Below are 20,413 nucleotides of genomic sequence, written 5' to 3' on the forward strand. Positions count from 1 at the left end.
CAGCTACCACCCTTGAAAATTTGGAATTAAAATCATCTTATTAGTCATTTGGAAACCAATGTCATGTTGTTCCATCCTGGTGAATTGACATGGTTCTCCTATATAATATGTGGGTCATTTCTAGATTGGTTGAATCAATACAGTTGCATTGAAGCTTCAACTGCTAGCTGTTGCCCAAGCTTGGCAGTGTAGAAGCATGGGCTTTGTCACTACATGGTGTTTTTATCAGATAATTGGGGCCTCGTTTGTCAATTGATGTTTGATAATAAAGAAAGAAATAAGCAAAATTGTAATGGTAAAGCAAGACCCAGTAGAACTAGTAGCTGTGATGGATATTTCAAACTAAAGAGAATACCATTGATCCCATTCTTAAAGATAAGGGAAACTGATTTGTAGAATAACCTCTCCTCTGCTTGCACTGCTTTTTGAGCTCTTCATTTCTATGTTACTAGTGTGTCATCCACCCTCTAGTCCTCTGTCAAAGATTTATTTAAAATAGCTCATTTATTTCCTCTTTTCTTTGTGATTTGACTTTACCATGGGTAACTTCAACTCAAATTAGCACTGCCTCATTTTTTTTTCTCTTCCAAATTTTTGTGGACGAATACTTCAGTAGCTAGCAGAAATTTATACCAAATTTACGTATTTCCTCTATTTAAGTTTCTTGTCAATCAAATTTTCCAAAGTTGCATGCCTACATGATATTGTACCCAATTTTCCTTTTTTGGATAAATGAAAATATATTATTAAGAAAAGATGTTGTACAAAGACATGCACAGCATAATTGTATCAACAACAAAATAACTAGACATGATATAGATAAATTAAAAGAAGAACAAAACTCTCGTCACAAATCCTAGCTTTAATAATTACATCTTGACTCTTACTAGGGCATCAAATACAATCACACCAGCATCCAGCATCCAACATAGACATAACAGATGTAGCAGGACATGCTATTGAAGAAGGTAGCTCTAATAACCTACCTTACCCAAATATGATATAGCTTCCTAATAATATTGAAAGATTCATGCCAAGTTTGGGAAATTTGATTGAGAGTTTAAGCATACAAGGTGACTCTGATTATGAGAAATACCAGTGAAAATGGTAGCTTTGGCAAATCCAGAAGGCTAATAAACTTTCTTCTCTGAATTTTTTGTAAGTCACCATCTTGCCTCCTTTCACAGATCATGGTGCACATGACACACTTGCCACTCAAATGGAACGAGACAAACCTTGGCTGGCATGATAGATTGTCGGAATACAAGCTGATCAAAAATATATCTATCATTCATTGGCATATACTTGAATTTCTTTTATGTGCCATTCTCCTTTGTTATTTCTGAGCCTAGTTGTTATGATGAGTGAAGTCCAAAAATTGATAGTATTTGTATCTTCAAACCTTAGGACATGTTCTTCTTGTTAATAATATATCCTTTTCTTGATGTGGTTTTTTACAGGTTCTGGGAAGGATTTAGGCAATACATGAGTGAGTTTGGTGAATTGGAAAATGTAATAATGGTGAAGGTACTATGAACAATTCCTGTATTTGATTAAGGATACTGAAATTTTTGGTTTCTATGTTCAATATTTGTCCTCCATTCATGCAAAATAATTTTTTTTTTTGCTATTTAATTCTCTCATTTCTGGGTAAAAGACTTAACTATTTATAACATTTTACCTTCCTAACCTGCAAAAACATAAATTTGCTAAGTTTTGGTAAAATTCTTCCATAGAAATGAGAATTAAAGGTTGATGATTCCCTAAGTTCCTTCCTCCTTCACTAAGCTAGAAACTAATATTTTACAGGCATTGGTTTGATGAGCAATTATTGTTTGACCTCACATTTTAGTGTTAGTTTCTGTCATGCATTAGATGGTATACTTCTGTTGTGTTTCCAGATTTTCTGTTAATTGGAAGGTGGGTTTCTGCGGCTTGGTGACTAATTGGTTTCTGCTATGGTAGCAAAATCGCAGAACAAGATTTTCTAATTGATTTGGCTTTGTCATATTTTGCTCTTCAGAAGATCCTTAGGTATTAAGCAGCTAGAAAATTAAATTCAATCAGGGTAGGTTGAGCAAGTGGACATTCTTTCAAATTAAATCATCTGATATTCATGCTGTCAGAAAAACTGAAATAGCCAACCACCTCAAGATGATGTTAAAAGCTGTAAAACAAATTAGGCAATCTTTAGTTTTACAGCTTTATGTTCCCATTGTCATGTGATATTAGTACAAATTGACGTTAAAATTATCTTATCATCTCACTTGTATACCATATGCAACAAAGCTTACCCAATATCATCTTATCGTAGCACAACCTATGACCTTAGTTTTGTATTAAATTATCTTCGCATTAACCGCTAAATCAATGCATTTGTGTTTAAATTTGATTGATCTGTTATTTTGCTCCCAAGTTTTCTTTTTTCATATGTAACTTATATTTATTAGCTATAGAAAAGGAAAAAAAAAATCTTAGGCAGCTGGTAGACAAAAACTATAACTGCTTTGAAATTGAGAATTAATTGGTTGTACTTCAAATAATTGTAAATCATGTTGCTTAGCTTTTGTAATTGAGTTTTAAGAGTTATATCTACATGTATGAAGTATTGCCTAATTGTCTCCACTTCCCCTATGCTGATATATTGTGAGAGGCTTGAGTAGTTTCTTTCAAAATATAGTAATTTTAGTAGAACAACCATAATAACCCATGTTAACATAAAAAATTATCTCTCCGTCCTCTTGATGCTGGCTCATAGGTATCACTCATGACCAATTTGTTACAAAGATCAACAAGCTACCTCTTACCAGATAACTTTCTCTATTTATATATTAATATTGTAATATATAAGTCTATGACAGAGAGTTCATTCAAAAGAGAGTATAAAAGATACAAAAATTTTAATATTTATTTATTATCTTATTGAACTAGTACCAATCATATTCATTATCACATCTATTAATAAATTTTTTGTAATAAAATTTGTATTATTTTTAATAATATTTTTTTTAAAATAAAGATATTATTGTTCAATTAAATATCCCCAGATTACAAAATGACATTATTGTTTAATTTAATAAATTGTGATATTAAGTGAGTGCATTTTGTATTAGATGCCGTGTGCAAGTGGCCCTTACCCTCCAGCTGTTTTCCTAGCATTTTGTATTAGAATAAAGAAGAAAGACTTTATGTGACAATTTTTAGTGGGATGCCCACCGACTCTAATAAAAAATTAATTGATAGCAGGTCATAGAAAATGAACTCTTGACCCATCTTCCACGTGAGAATCAGGTTCCTCATACAATTTTTTCTTTTTTTAGAAAAAAAAAAAAAAAAAAAAAAATTTTTTCTTTTTTTAGAAAAAAAAAAAAAAAAAAAAAGATTCCATATGCACGTGGCCTTTCACTTCCAGGTGTTTTCCTTTTCCTTTCATTTTTTTTTTTTTTTGGGGGTTTTTGGATAGCTTCCAGGTATTTTTCTATGCATATGAAGGTCTGCACGGATGGATCCCATGTGGGGAAAAAGCTCCTAAAGTTGGAGTTGATAGTCAAAGAAAACAAAAGAAGAAGAAAAAGAAGAAAGATGACGTAAAAAGGAAAAAACAGTGAAGCATAAGAAGATGTAGAAATACTACGTCAATGAATTGGTAACATTCTATTTACTATAATCCAATTTGTTTTCTTTTCTACAAGGTATTATCTTATTAAGATCACCTAACTTATTGACATAATAGCATAATTGCATTATTGTATTGAAGAAATTATAGCTACAGAGTGAATGGCCACTTGACTAATAGAGAAGTACATATATCATTTCATCTTTATAATTTTGTCTTGCTAACCATTTCTTTTTTATTTTAGGACAAAATTTGCCAAAGGCTCTAACTCCACTAATTATTCTTTTATTAGATGTGAATTTTGAATAATGCGCGGTTGGATTACATTTTTTTCTTATATGCTTCATGTTTGCAAAATTTTCAAAAGAATAAAGATCAATAACTATATCATCAATCAAATACTTAAATTTTCAAGTTTTTGTAATCTAAAATTATGCATTAAAAATTAATTTATAAATCAAATAGTAAATAGCATCTGATTGACATGAAATTTAATATGCATGTTAAGAACATAAAGAATAAACACTCTAGCAAATAGAATTCCAAAATATATAAACATGTTAATTTTTTTAGTAAAAGTTGTAGTCATTGGCTACAAACAAACTTTGTCCTTTTTTATTTTAAAAAGAGTATTATTTAACAAAAATAACCTAGAGAGGGACTGCATTCACAAGTAATCCATTAAAATAAATATAAGTATAAATTCAGTTTTATACTCAATTTTACAATATGTTTAAGCGGTTGATAGGGTAGAAACTTGTTCACCAATTTTTACATCAACTTATCACCTTTTTTTTCACCACTCACGGTAGACCATTTTGATAAATTGTGATATTTTGAGTGAGTGCAATTGTGAAAGCGGGCCCTTGTCTTCAAGGTGTTTTCTTTTTATTTTATTTTGGATAGCTTCTAGGTATATACTTATCAAAAAAAAAAAAAAAAAAAAAATTCCCAGCATATGGAAGTCTGCACAAATGGAGCCCACGTGAAAATAGCTAAAAAGGTTGGTTAGAGCATCCACAGCAGTAGAGCTAAAAATTTAGCTTTTTAGCTCCACCAAAAGTTACTTTACCTATTTTACCTATACACATACTACAGCAGTAGATCTATTTTAGCTTTCAACGTAATAAAATAATATAAACATCACAATAAAATAATATAACTACTACAAAAAATAATCCATCCCATTACAATAAAATAATATATTCACTAGCCACAATTATCACAGCCACACACTCCACTAGCAACAACCTTCATGTGACAACCATGGCAACAACCTTCATGTGGCCACCACCAACACAGCCACAACCATAACCCAACACAGCCCACGGCAAGGAAAAAAAAAAAAAATCCACAACCACCAACACAGCCCACGACAACCACAACCACAGCTACCAAACCACCACCAACACAGCCACCAAACCGCCATTTCAACCACAATCCACAATCACAACCAAACCCCAAAAAAAAAAAAAAAAAAAAAAAAAAAAAAAAAATCAAACACCCACAAACCCAGCAATCCAAAACCCATGAACCCAGAATTCCTGTCGTCGCCGATCATGGGTCCGTGGCGCACTTGAGTTCAATGGGTCCGTGAACCCACAAACCCATGAACCCAAAAATATTGACCAAGCGTAGAGCTTCGATGGTTCCATGGTGCGCTTGAGTTAGATGACGGTGAGATGGGTTAGCGGCGTGGGACGGCAATTGGGTGACGACGATGAAGATCGGTGATGGCGAAGCAGAGAGTAGACGAGTTAGCGGCGTGGGACGGCAACTGGGCGATGACGATGAAGATCGGCGATGGCGAAGCAGAGAGTAGACGAGTTAGCGGCGTGGGACGGCAACTGGGCGACGACGATGAAGATCGACGACGATGAAGATCGATGACGAAGATCGGCGATGGCGAAGCAGAGAGTAGATGAGGGAGAGAAAAAAAAACGAGAAGGAAAGAGGAAGAAAGAAGAGAGGCCGGAGAGAGAGAGAGAAAATAAAGAAAAAGGAAAAAATATTTTTTTAATAGAAGTGGAGAGAGAAGTTAATAAAATAATATTTTTTTATTTTAGATGATATGAACAGTGCACATCTATTTATAGATGTGCACTGTAGCAATGGAGCTAAATTTTTTAGATTTAGCTCCACTGCTGCAGCAAGGTTTTTGTGTTTGTGGAGCTAAATTTTAGCATTATAGCTACACTGTTGCAAATGCTCTTAGAATTCGATAGTAAAAATAAAATAAAGGAGAAAGAAAAGGTCTGCACAGGTGGTCCCCAAGTGAAAAAGAAGCAAATTTAGTTGAAGTCCAAAAAACAATGACAAATGTGAAATGTCACTAACTTGTCTAGCACGGTCAGAACAATAACAAGGCCTGGAAAAGAAAAATAAAAATGATAAACAAACGCATTCACATTCCAAAATATTTATAATAAAAAAATCATTCTATACATTATTAAATCTTTTTTTAAACAATTAACTGGAAGTTCACTCAACCTTGCTAGAGAAACTTAGGGCCTGTTTGGTTTATAATTTGTCATCACTCAATTTTCACCACTCACCACTCATCACTCATCATTTAAAATACCCTAATTTCCCAAACCCCCTGTTTGGCACCTTATCTCAAACCTAGTTTTCAACTTTAACAGTTACAGCTAGGTTTCACCAAAAAAGGAAAAAAAAATCCCAAAGTTTGTCAAATATTGCGGTTGGTATGTGGGTTTAATTTCGAAAATGCCATCATAATTCTATTTCCATAACTTGAAAACACCTAAAATGTGTTTTCAGTTTCCATAACTCGTCACTCAAAAATCAGAAAATTGAGTGATGGAAACAAGGGTTGAAAACAAAGCCAAACAAAAAAATTTGTGTGGATCCCACGTGTTTTGATAACTCAGTTATGAGTTTTGAACCAAACAGGCCCTTAATCTTTTATTGTTGCTCCCATTCTCTAAGTCTGTAACACTCTCTAGTACATATTGCTTAACAAGCTAGTAAGTTACCAATTGCTTCCATGGCCACTCAAGCAGCTCCCTCCTCGTCCTCTTCATTTTCTTCATCCTCTTATTCTTCTTCTTCTTGCCCTCAATGGAAATACCATGTGTTCCTCAGTTTTTGTGGTGTTGACACCCGCAAGAATTTCACAGATCATCTTTATACTGCTTTGAAACAAAAGGGTATTATCACTTTTAGGGATGATGAGAAACTTGAGCGAAGAAAGTATATTTCCCCAGAGCTCTTGAAAGCAATAGAAGAGTCCAAGTATGCTATCATCATTTGTCAACAAACTATGCTTCTTCAAGGTGGTGCTTAACTGAACTAGCAAAAACTTTTGAATGCATGAAAAAGACCAAATTGACAGTTTTGCCCGTCTTTTATCATGTGGATCCCTCGGATGTAAGAAACCAAAGTGGCACTCTTGCTGAATCCTTTGTTAAACATGAGGAAGATACCAGGGTTAACACAGAAGATGTGCAAGTGTGGAAAGATGCTTTGAAAGACTTAGCTCATATATCTGGATGGCATCTGCATGATAGGTAACATTTGTCTTGAGTAATTTTGTTCATACTATTATCTTTTTGTTTTGTTGAATCATACTATTATCAATATCGTAATTTTCTACACTAAAATTTTGTTGACTTTCCCATGGACTAACAAGAAATTTATTATTATTATTATTATTATTATTATTACTCTTTCTAATCAATCAAACTAGAGAAATTTTATGTTTATCTCCTGTATGTATATTACGAACTTAGGACATTATAATATCAAATTGGACTCTGGTTGAAGAACCTTTGGGTAGTTTGAAGCATGGTAGTATATGTATATTAGTGATTTACTCAATATATACAAATTAAGACACAAACTTAACAATTAATCCGCATACTTTAAAGTGATTGGTTTGGTATTTATAGTTGACCCTTAAGGTCTGTTTGGTTGGAGGGGTAGAAAAGTGGGAGGATAGAAAATGGCGAGAGGATGGAAATGTGGGAGGATAGAAAAGATTTTAATTTCCCTCATTTTTGTTTGGTTGAAAGTGAAAAGTAGTGGGATGGAAAAATTGAGTTTGTATAAGTTTACACACACTCTTGTTAAAAAATAAAACCACAAAAACTAAAAAAGTGATAAACAACCAAAAAAAATTAATCACCTAAATTTATTAAAAAATAAAAATCATATCCCAAAAAAAAAAAAATCACATCTAAACAAAAATAAAAACAAAAACAAAAAAACACGAAAGAAAGCAAAAGAAAAAAAAAAAAAAAAAACAATGTCCAGGAGGGGGAAAAAAATGCAACGTGGACAAAGCCCATATCCAACTGCACATGGGCATTTCTGACCAAAAATAATGCCCAATTTCTCCCTTCAATTTTCTCTCCATTTTGGAGAAAACTTTTTGGTAGGCTCAGGAAGAAAACACATAATCCCCACCATTTATTTTCCTTCATCCCCACCAACCAAACACTCCAAAAAAGGATTTCTTTCCATTTTCTCTCCAAGGTTTTCCATCCACCCTATTTGACATCCAAACAAACACACCCTTAATGCCTCAATTCAAATTCTTGACTCCTTTTAGTTCAAAATGTCTAGTACTTATTTATCTCAAAAGCGTAACAAGACTCATTACAGGACAAATGTGTTTAAACACCTACTTAATCAATAGTTATTTCCAAAGTCTATAATAAGTAGGTTCTAATCGCATATATACTTGTTTTTTTGGTAGATTTCTCATACGTCCATACACTGGCAGCTCTACTTGTATGTGGGAGTGGTCCTAGGACCACCCTCACTTGTCAAGAAAAAAATTTATATAAATAATCATTTTAAACTAATATGTTTTGTGACCACCCTGACTAAAAAAAAAAAATGTATATATATATATATATATATATATGTATATACTTCAAAAAAATATATTATATACTAAATTGACTTATTTTGACTACCATAAGTTGAACACCTTCACTTGAGAATCATAAGAATTTGAGTTTTATAAATATAAGAGTAATGCTACATCCACAACATTTTTACAATAATTTCACAATAAATCTTATATGGTAAGCTATTACTAATTCTAATTCAGGTTCAATATTGACATGTTTTACCCACTACAAGCTAACAATTTGTTGCATAAGATTTATTATGAAATTATTGTGGTCCCTTTATAATTCTCATAGTTTCAATTTACACTTTATCTTTTATTAGTCTTTTTTTTTTTTTTTTTCATATTCTCTTTGTTAGTACAAACAAATTGTAATATTTCATGTTTTTTTTTTTTCCTGTGATGTTGATATATTCAAATTGTCTCTTTATTAAATTTTGTATAATTTAAGTTTCTTAGTGACCACCCTAAAAAAAATTCCTTGAACCGCCACTGTTATTATTAAATTTTTTTTTTAATTGGCCACATGATAAGAGAGTATTTAACAATTTATAGAATAACCTATACTAACCCTATTCTAATCCTAGTAGGACTAGATTCTAGACATGCAAGTATATACTTTACACAGACCTTGCAACAAATTTGGCCCCTAATAGCTCTAAAATTGTCCCCATAATGCATCTAATAATGAATTTCTAAATATAATTAGGCACTCTCAATGTGGCTTAACAAAGCTAAGATTATGTTTATGATGAATGTTTTGTCTATAAATGTGGCTAGCTTTGCGTCATAAAAATTATTGTTTTGTTATTTTCTTTGCAGACATGAATCAATAATTATACAAAAAATCATTGGAAGAATATTTAGTGAGTTGTATCACAAACTCCCATGTGTTTCTGAGGACCTTGTTGGAATGGACTCCTGTGTGGAGGAAATGTTGGATTCATACATAGGTGAAGGGTTGGGTGGTGTTCGCTTTGTTGGGATATGCGGGATGGGTGGAATGGGCAAAACAACCCTTGCACTTGAAATTTATAGAAGAACTTTTGGTAACTTTGAAGCAAGAAGCTTTATTGCTAATATTAGAGAAGAAACTAAAAATCAAGGCCTAGTTTCTTTACAAAAACAACTACTTTCTAAGATCCTCATGGAAAGTGAAATAAATATATGGGATGTTTGTGAGGGAATCAATGTTATAAGGAATACACTATGTACTAAAAATGTTTTTATTATTCTTGATGATGTGGATGAAGATAAGCAATTAGAAGCATTGGTAGGGAAGCATAATTGGTTTGGTCCTGGAAGTAGAATCATGGTAACAAGCAGAGATAGCCATTTATTGATAAGATGTGGTGTGGATTACATATATACAGCCAAGGAATTGAATAACGATGATGCTTTGCAGCTTTTTAGTTGGAGAGCTTTTCATAAACCTCATCCAGAAGAAGATTATGTGAATTTGTCTAAGGACTTTGTGAATTATGCTAAAGGCCTTCCTTTAGCTCTTAAAGTTTTAGGTTCTTTGTTGTTTGCTAAAAGAATGAATGAATGGAAAAGTGTCCTAGATAAACTAAACGAAGAACCTGATAGAAACATTTTGGATATACTTCAAATAAGCTTTGATGGGTTAACAAATACACAGAAAGGATTGTTTTTAGATATTGCATGTTTTTTCAAAGGGGAGAACAAAGATTGCATAAGAGACATACTGGAAAGTTTTTGCTATTATCCTAACTACAATATTGGTGTTCTTAAGGACAAATCTCTCATAACCATTGATGACTAGGATAATTTGTGGATGCATGATTTGTTGCAAGATATGGGTCAAGAAATCATTCGCCGTGAATCTCCTATAGAACCTGGTAGACGTAGTAGGTTGTGGATTTATGAGGATGTCATTCATGTTTTGAAGAATAATAATGTAAGTTGACTAGTACAAGCCTGAACTTAAAGAAGTATTTATGTTGTTATAAATTTTTCTAAGAATTTACCAATTATTTTAATTTCATTCTTTTTGTTTATTAGGGAACAAAGATAGTTGAAGGCATAATGCTAAACATACCTATTCAAAAGGTGGAACACCTGAGTGCTGAAGCCTTCTCAAAGATGAAAAATTTGAGATTGCTTAAAATTAATAGTGAGAAACTTCCAGAAGACTTCATAAATGGTAGTATGCAACTTCCAAAGGACCTCATTAGAGGTAAGGTGCAACTTCCACAAGGCCTCATTTATCTTTCTAATGAGTTACATCTTCTTGAATGGCATGGATATCATTTAAAATGCATACCAACCAATTTCCAACTAAACAAACTTGTTGAATTGAGAATGCATTGTAGTGGCATCAAACAATTATGGAATGGAAAGATGGTAAGAATTTTAGTTATGCAAATGTGCATTTTATTTGTTTTCATTAAGGCTTGACTTTATCTAATAATTTTTTTGGTTTATAACAGAATTTAGACAAGTTAAGACTCATTGACCTAAGTGACTCTCAAAACTTGATTGAGATGCCAGATCTTAGTGGAGCCCCAAAGCTTAAGCAGTTGATTTTTCGACATTGTACAAGACTATATAAGATTCACACATCTCTTGGAGATCTCAAACAACTTATTCGATTGGATCTGAATGGTTGCAAATGTCTCAAAAGCCTTCCTCACAAGATCAGCTTGGAAGCACTTGAAATTTTTGATCTTGGTGGTTGTTCAAGACTAAAGAAGTTTCCAGAAATTTTTGGAAATATGTCATGTTTATCGAAACTTTGTTTGAGTGAGACAGCTATAAAAGATCTACCATTATCAGTGGAGCATTTAATTGGCCTTATTGAATTGGATCTAAGAGACTGTAAAAATATTTCAACTCTTTCGAATGCATGTTGTCATTTGATGTCTTTGAAAATTCTCACTTTATCTGGTTGCTCAAAACTTGATGAATTACCAGAGAATTTGGGTAATATCAAAGGCCTAGAAAAGCTAGACGTGAGTGGAACTGCTATAACAGGGCTACCTTTATCTATTGTTTACTTAAAAAATCTCGAAGTACTATCTCTTCGTGGATGTGTGGGGCTATCATCTAAATCATTCAAAAGCTCTTGAGTTTTCCTTTAATGAAACAAAAAAGAAGTCCAGATCCCATGGGCATGTTAGAGTGTTCTTTACAAGGCTTATGGTCTTTGACGAAATTGGATTTAAGTTATTGCAATATTCAAACGATTCCTGATGTTCTTGGGTCCTTGTCATCTTTAAAAGAATTAAATGTACAAGGAAACAATTTTGTTTGCCTTCCCGAAAGCATCATTCAACTATCTACTTTGCTATACCTTTACTTGAGTGGTTGCACTCAACTTGAAATGTTGCCGAAGCTTCCATTAAATATGCAATTTATTGATGCAACAGGGTGTACCTCATTGGAAACATTCTCATTAAGTCCAAATTATGATTTTCGGGCAAATGTAATATGTCTTTTCAATTGTGTCAAATTGATTTATAATCAAGGCAAAGGTGACCTGTTGTCAACAATTCGTAGACATTATATCATTAAGGTATGTCTCTCTCTCCCTCTCTCTCTTTCTCTCTTGCATTTGAGTGAAGTTCTAAACATCATGATTTGTTTGTTTCAGAGATGCTGTAACCCAAATTAGTTCACATATCTCACAATTCCTGGAAGTGAAATTCTGAATTGGTTTAGGCACCAAAATATGAGGGCTTCAGTGAATCTGCAAGTTCCTTCACATTTATTATTAGATAGAAAATTTATGGGAATCGCAATGTGCACTATTTATATATTCCGCCAGCATCATCCAGTTCACCAACTTCATTTTCTTAGTTGTTTCGTTAAAGCCAACGGATATCGAGACAAGGCGATTCCCAGAGTGTGGCTTCCTTTATCAAAGCAATTTGCTAAGATTGAATCATATCATCTTTGGCTCGAATATCTTCCCTATAAAATACACTTCAAAAGCCACTGGAAAGAAGAATTGGATGCTAATGAATTCACCCAAATTGAGATTACATATGAAACCGAAAGTCCAGGCTTGGAGATTACGAAATGCGGAGCCCGTTTGATATTTGAGCAAGACATTGAAGATCTCAAACAAACTAAGCTTGTGTCTAGCAGCTGCATTATCACTCCTTATTATGAGGATGATGATTTAGGCAATTCAAATAAAGATATCAAAATTAAGGAAAGCTGTGATGATGAACCACCACACCCAAAGTGGACAGAGCACCCTAATCTAATTGAAAACTGGATTGGGAATTTATGCATACAAGGACAAGGTGACTCTGATTGTGAGTGAGGAAAGAGGAATCCTCGTGAAAGTGGCAACTTTGATGAATCTGCACAGTTGAGAAACTTTTTGTTTCTCTTTGATTTTTTTTGTAAGTCACCTTTTTCTCTTTCTTATGGGACTAGTTTGCAATTGATTGTGTGTACTGTTCATCATTTTTGTTCAATTATGCCAAAGGATAAAATCAGCACTTTTGTTGTTCTATCTATTGTATGTGTTACAATATTTTCCATAGGAGAATACAATTGAATATTTGCATCCCCACTTTAGTGTTGTGATTTTGTTTTTCTTCACCACATTAATCCTTTTGAAATCTAAAAATGGAGTCAATGATTTTTTTTTTCTCAGTTGTATGACGCTTTGGAAATTTGCCTTTTAGTTTTCAAATTTTGTGTTGAGTTTGCCCTAGAATTGGGCCTGTAATAGTTGAATTAGGCTCCTGTTGTTTTTTATTTGGATCCCAATATAAGAAACTTAATTACAAAATTTTTTTTTTTTTTCATTTAGACAATTTGATTTTAGAAATGAAGTTTTGTCTAGAACTCCTGGTGTGTATGTGTGTGGATTATCTTTCCATATAATATTGTAGTTGATGGATTATCTTCTATTAGTTAAATATCATTATCTATACTATTATTTAAAGGGCTTTCCCTGTTTGGATTCCTCATTTTTTTAGTTCAAAAATGCCCCTACACCCCTGTGTTTAAGTAGAGACAAACTAAAGGACAATTCGGTAAAAATACAACTTTAACTCTCACTAAAACATTGCCTAAAAAATAGGATCACTCTCCTATTAATTTTCAAATTGATTTATTCACTTATAAATTAGATTTTCAAAATAAGAATTATATACATATATATAAAATAAAAAAACACAGTTTTTTTTTTCTTCTACAAAATAGAACCACTAACAAAAAAAAAAAGCCCCATTGCACACGTGAAGCACGTGTGATGAGGCTATTTGTGTATTTGTTGATCAGAATAGTCTTTATTGTTGGGCTCTAAATAAACTTTTATTTTATTTGTTTATTTAGTTAAAATTGTTTTCTTTTCTAGTGTACAAGCATCTAAATATGATTCTGGACATTTGGAATTAGAAACTTCTCATCATCTTATTTGTCATTTAGAAACCAATAGCAGATAAAGAGGCTATGCAATGCCAGATGGCAAAGATGATCCTACTACCGCCAGAGCACAGGGTTTGGTGCTTACTACAACGACCACTACAATATCTTTGAGTGTCTGTGGGGTTGACGCTGATGATGATGGAGTGGAACTGGGCTTGAGATTAATTAATGTGAAAAGGGTAAAAAGCTTTTGAATCATATGGGCTGAAATAGCGGTTCTGACTTATTTCATGAGTTCTTAATTGTTCAGTTTCCCTTCAAAACACTCACACACACACACACACACACACACACACACACATATATATATATATATATATATATTTTTTTTTTTTTTTCTAATCCTATAATTTTCTTAGAAACTTTTTAGTACACAAAAGTGCAGCTCTAGCAAGCCAGTTTTGTTTGGCTTTGCTGGCAATTTCTTTCCTTTAAATAAAATGTATATTTCCAAGAAAATAGGACCTTATTGTGGTTCTTGTATATATGTTCTCTGAAGGTACCAGTTGGAACTATGCCAAAAAGGTTTGGAGGAGAATATTGTTGATTATTTGGGGATAGGTTATGGGACGACCACATTGCTGTACTACTTATACATGAGCTGGGTCACTTGATAAGGAAGCCCCAGAAGAGCATATGCATCATCCTCACCCCGTGGCTCTGGTTCAGCAGGTAAGCTACTATCTATCATATTGGTTTTGTAATTTGATATTCAGTTTTTGCTTGTATTTAAGTTTGAGACAATATTTGTAGGTTATATGGCATGTACATTGCACAATAATGAAGTGATGTGCTCTTTGGCTTGGCTGAGGTTGTAGGTATGTAGGTTGTGAGAAGCAGGTAGGGTTGTTGCTTTTTAGTGCTTATCTATGCAATTTCTCATTGTGATTCTAGATTTTAAGAAGGGGCTTTTTGAATCTAGGTCCTTGAAGTTCATCTTGGAAGGGAGTTTGGCATTTTATCAACAAAACCATTATTATAGTATGAACTCATGACCCCTTGAAATATATAAACAAAATCAAAATAGGGTTAGACTACCAAATAATACAAAAGCATCAATTCCTAGAACCAAGGATTCAATTTCTAGAAATCGACCAACCTTAATGGTGCAAAAATTTGGGCTTATTCTTTTAACCGCAAGGTGATATGTAGTGTTTTAGCAAGCAACAAAGGATTGTGTGGCCTCTTTATCTATTAATTGGGGTCTCATTCATCAATTGATGATTGATAATTGTGAAAGAAAAATGAAAAATTATAATTATGATTTATGAGGCATGACCTAGTAGAACAAGAGGCTCTAATGAGGAATTTAACCTTGAGAGACTGAGACAACCTCACTGATACCATTCTTAAAGATATAGGAAAACAACCTCTCCACTACTTGCATAGTTGCCTTCAATACTACTGTGCTCTTCCTCCTGTCTTAAATTTAAGAAAAATATCTCATTTTTTTCCTATTCTCTTTGTGATTTGGTGAGTAATGACTTTTCCATCCTTTCACTCATATTAGCACTTCCTCTTTTTCTTTTCTTTTTTAAACATTTTTTTTCTTTTTTAATTTTCTTGCTAATCAAATTTTCCATAGTTGAATACTTTCCTACATGATTTTTTATTTATTGTTTGATTTGATTTTAGATCTGTGCACTTTTGTTAAGGACATCAAAAGTTGATTTTAGATCATATGTGGTCTTTTGCAAGTCAAATTGACTTAGGCACTCTACCTTACCAATTATTTATTGGTAGGATGTTGTGTTGTGAAATTAGAGAAAAAAAAAAAAAAAAAAAAAAAAAAGAACAACCACACTACACAAAGATTTATGTGGTTCGGCAATATGCCTACATCCATGAAGTTGCTGTGATTTTCACTATGTCAAGGAGAAATATACAGAGGTGCTACAGTACAATGATGTTGGAGCCCATAATTTTGAAGCAAAAAATATATACCCAAAACAATGGGTCCAAAACAAGCCACAAATGATCTTGTTGGCCTAGGCCTCTACTTCATGAACTAAGGCTCACAAAATGTCTCATTTAAAACCGTAATGCATCCAAGTCTGATCGGATCACAAACTAATTGAACACAAGACAGGCTCCACATAGCCCAACAAGTTGATTATTGAAGATGAGAAATTCAAGAATTTTATAAAAAAGGGAAATTTTACTACAAAATGGGTATTCACTCTTCAATAATTGATAGATTAACATTGCTAAAATGCTTATATTTTCTATTCCTTTGGATAAACATGGTAATAGACAACTTAAGAGGTTCAAGACCATTGTTGTTTTTAGATTATAGTTGAATTAGATTGGCACTGACAACAAATAAATTTACATTAGAATATGTGATTGCTAGCCCTTCACGTCATTTTAAGTGGTCATAGGAAGTAACAACTGAGAGAAGCATACTGCTTGTGTATATGATCTGTGTGATGTTGGGCCCAATGCTAGTGTTCACAGATGCTTTTATGGAACAATGTCCCAATTTGGAATTTTATTGATAGACCTCATGTGCATGATTTATACAGTTCTTTGCATCTCAACCTGCACTGGAAAATGTATCCTCAAGATTTAAATTAGCCCATATTATTCCTTAATTTTTGGTTTGGTTCTCCATTTTGCAGGACATCAAATAGTTCTGCTTACAGTCATTATGGATTTCCTTGTTGTACATTAGAAAATATTTATATGTTATGCTAGTATATTGGCTCTCAAGTTGTCATTTTTTTTTTTTTTTTTTTTTTTGGGGGTGGGGGATGTGCATATTGCTGTTGACTCCACCTCTCCTGCAAATCATGCTCATGTAACTGGTCAGATGCCTGTGAATTGACTATTATCTTTTGGACGTAAAGAGGACTTGCTGATGATTGTACAGAAATGGCGGTAGGTTTTGCTTCTGTTGATGACTGTGCTATTAAGCCTTTGACAAGTTCAACTGCTAAGTGGGGAAAGAGGCTTTTCTTAGGATGTATTCCGATTGAAGCTACTATTGATAATGTGCAATTGTATTTCAGTTAGTTTGGCTATCTTTTGGATGTGTATCTTACCAAGATAAAATTAGCTTATTTTTATTCAGTTTAATTGAGAATGTGTGGATGGTTAGTTGATGAAAATATTATTTCAATCACTTCAACCATCGCTATGAAGCATGTGATAAATGTATTGTTGAACTAGCTTGGGTTTGTTCAAGGTTTTAAAATGGTCTTGCTTGCAGAGCCACCTTATCTATATAGCAAAAATTCAATATTGTGCAACACTAGTAATGGTTGAAATTAAGATGTTTGAGATATGACTACAAGAGAGAAAATGAACACCAATCGGAAACAGATGAGATTTTCTGCCAAATTCATCCTAGGACGAGAATTGAAAATTAGTAATTGCTCAGAGGCTTTTCTTGGTACTAATTGTAACTGATTGCATGGTTTTTTCATGTTATTTGCACATCATGTAAGCTCATTTTGTACTGTAATTGCATATTTTGTGTTATATAATACATATTAGTAATTATTAGATCCTTTTTGGGTTTTGCCCATATGTTATTGGCATAACTAATATCGCGATGCATTTTGCTTCAAGATGAAAGAAAAATGTGTCATAGGGGGTTCGGTTTTGTGACATTGTCTAATGAAATTTTAGTTGAGTACACTTCTCAAAAAGTACATAGGATATGTGCGCAAACATGTGTATGTTATCATGATATATGATGGACAGGTGCTTGGGTCCAATAGGTACTCATGTGGGTAGCCGAGTATCAAAGGAAAAAGCCTTAGAAGTTTCTTGTGTAGAGTGGTTTGGTGTGATAATGTCTATCACATATGGTCTCAGAGAAACTCAATAATTCATGGAGAGGTCAAAACAGAGGAAATCAAAGTGAAGAGAATGATAAAGGATGTTAAGTTTAGAATGATGTTCAAAGGAAGTAATTGCAACTCTATCCTAACCTAAACAGTGTCATCTGTTATAACTGGAGTGTACTGCATTCCATCATTCATGGCTTCTACTTAAAAGTTTTGCTAGTAGTTGGGTTTGTGATTGATTTTATTTTTTAAAAGAAGATGTTGGGTAAGATTAACACCAATCTGATGCTGTAGTTTAGTTTGAAGGCTCATATCTTTATGTAAAACTAGGTTGGGATGATGTCACACTATTTTCAAATGGAGATGATCTTTTAATGTATAGGTCAGGCCAGATGCATTTGTTGTAATGGACTAACTGAAGTCTCATTGTTCAAAGTGTTTCTCTTTGTAACCGTAAAAAATTATGAATTATCCAAAAAAGATAGAAGAAAGCTCAATTCCTTTTTTTTTTTTTGGTGAGGATGCTACAAAAGTGTCTGTAGGAGTAAGGACAAACACCCAATCTATTATTGCATTTTTCACCGTCTTCTCGCTTTAGCACCTTTGTATTCCATCCTAGTATTTTAAGCCAAATAATTCTAATTATGTTCTAGACTTTATAGATATTATCATACACCATATTTCGTAAATAAATAATGTTAGGGATATATTTATGTCATTGCCTAATCCTTTGACAAAATACACTTTACTTATAATTGGGTAGATCTAGAATAGGTTTAGTACTTCAAGAAATAAGTGTTCAAGTTAAGTATTGAAGCCATACAAGTCTGACCAAGAAACAAGTGAAGGAAGTGCTGTTGATTGAAGCTCGACAGAAGTCTCGACAGAATCCTTTCTATCGAGGATTACTGTTCAAGCTCAACAAAAGTTGTATTTGTCGAGAATTATGAAATTAGACTTTTCAGATCTGATTGCACGCATATCCTTGAGTATTTGTGTAGGGTTTCTTTTCTCACAACTCCAGACATATATAAGGATTATTTTAAGGGCCGTCACCAAGTGATGTAAAGTGAATACATGCATTGTGTGATCGGAGACAGAAATTGCTCTAGTTCATCATATTCTCTGTAGAAACTACTGCATCTTTACGCCAAGGTTTTTGTGACCAAGAAGCTTCTTGATCTTCATTGTTAATGAATTGAAGAACTTTGCTGCCAAAAATCTTCTTCAAGTTGGTGAGTTAGTCACGTACTGGGATCCATGCATTATTGGTTAGTCACGTATTGGGATTCGTGCATTGAACAGAGAGATTGCCGCTACAATACAAGTCCAATTGGGTATTGGGATAAGGGTTCAACTGTAGGTTGGTATTTTGAGATAGGCCAAAGGGTTTGGTAAGATTCCTTATACTTGTAACCACTTGTGATTAGTAATAGTGGATTCTTGAGAGTGGTGACCTTAAATTCACCCAATGGGGTTTTGCCTCGGTGGTTTTCCCCATTCGTAAACAAATCACTTGTGTCAAATTTATTTTCCGCTGCATTTAGTTATTTGGTGATTTGTTTATGCTACCACGCTATGGCATGTAATTTGACTAATTGATTAACTTGGGTAATTAATTAATTTGCAAATGGGTCAATTCATTTTAACCCAACAAATAAATATATGAATACATAATTAGGTTACCTAGGGAAACCAATGGAATAACAGTTCCAAAGTAAAAACCACTGTCAAGGGCTTAACTAACAACCATAAGGAAAATAGCTCCACTATGTAAATTTGAAATATATACAATAGACTTAATTTTAAATCTATTACTATCTCATGTGTTATTTACTAACGTGACCACATGCAGCTCTAAATTGGCTGATTCTTCTACAAGTGAACTCTGTTGAATGTGAACACTTACTGATGACTTCTAAGTACCCATTTGAAGATTAACTCCAACAACTCTTTTTTAATCGAATGCAATAACTTCATCTTGATCACCAGATCTTCAAAATCATGAATTTGGATCTCCAGTTGATGCTTTAGAGAGTACCCAAATATCTCCTATGATTGTGTACACCACACAACTCTACAAAGTCTTGAAATATGTGCCATAGGGTCGCTTTTATACCTTGTCTTGAAAACCACTAAACTCTAGGCTGATTGAAACATACGTGGATTCTGTAATGCACAAATTTTGATAAGTCAAGACTTTTGCATCAATAGGTTGACTGGTTGAGATAAGTGATTCTTGATCGATTGAGTTGGTGTCAAGTGGTTTCAATATCACAAATTTCTGTTTTTCTTGTCTTGAATCTTTGGTCGAGAATGGAGCTTAAAACACACCCAAGAAAAACTAAGACTCTTATAAAATGAATACAATTGAATTGATTACGGTTTGCCTAGCTAGTCCTGTGGATTCAACAAAAACAAATACTTAGACTAGAAATATAGCCTTTGACATGAGACATCAAACCTTGTTCACATTAAAGTCACAATTAAAACGAGGTCATGAGTGTAGAAAATTATTTCAGGAGTCGCTCATGTTTCTACAACGTGGAAAGAAGGGAATTACTTGCATATAGTGCTAATCCAAACTTTGGTACACGATAGATAGTGATACAATATTTATAGTGGCTTCTTCAATGGTAGCGTAGCATTTATCATCCTCTTTTCATAACTGTGCGTCAAACAAACTTAATTTGTTCACCTAAAAGTCACTCA

The 20,413-nt window shown here is 33.3% G+C and overlaps 2 protein-coding genes across 2 annotated transcripts; both read left to right on the forward strand.

Moving 5' to 3' along the window:
• The first annotated feature begins 6,623 nt into the window (after positions 1–6,623).
• On the forward strand, positions 6,624–10,281 carry LOC115990001 (TMV resistance protein N-like). The gene is made up of 3 exons (XM_031113866.1): positions 6,624–6,871; positions 6,913–7,146; positions 9,318–10,281. The coding sequence occupies exons 1-3, from the start codon at positions 6,624–6,626 to the stop codon at positions 10,279–10,281; spliced, it is 1,446 nt and encodes a 481-aa protein (XP_030969726.1).
• A 33-nt stretch (positions 10,282–10,314) lies between these two features.
• LOC115990002 (probable WRKY transcription factor 19) lies at positions 10,315–11,587 on the forward strand. Its single transcript, XM_031113867.1, has 3 exons — positions 10,315–10,416; positions 10,521–10,862; positions 10,949–11,587. Exons 1-3 carry the CDS (start codon positions 10,315–10,317, stop codon positions 11,585–11,587), a joined length of 1,083 nt encoding a protein of 360 aa, XP_030969727.1.
• Positions 11,588–20,413: the final 8,826 nt, after the last annotated feature.

Source organism: Quercus lobata, chromosome 5 (genome assembly GCF_001633185.2).
Source record: "Quercus lobata isolate SW786 chromosome 5, ValleyOak3.0 Primary Assembly, whole genome shotgun sequence".
NCBI lineage: Eukaryota > Viridiplantae > Streptophyta > Magnoliopsida > Fagales > Fagaceae > Quercus > Quercus lobata.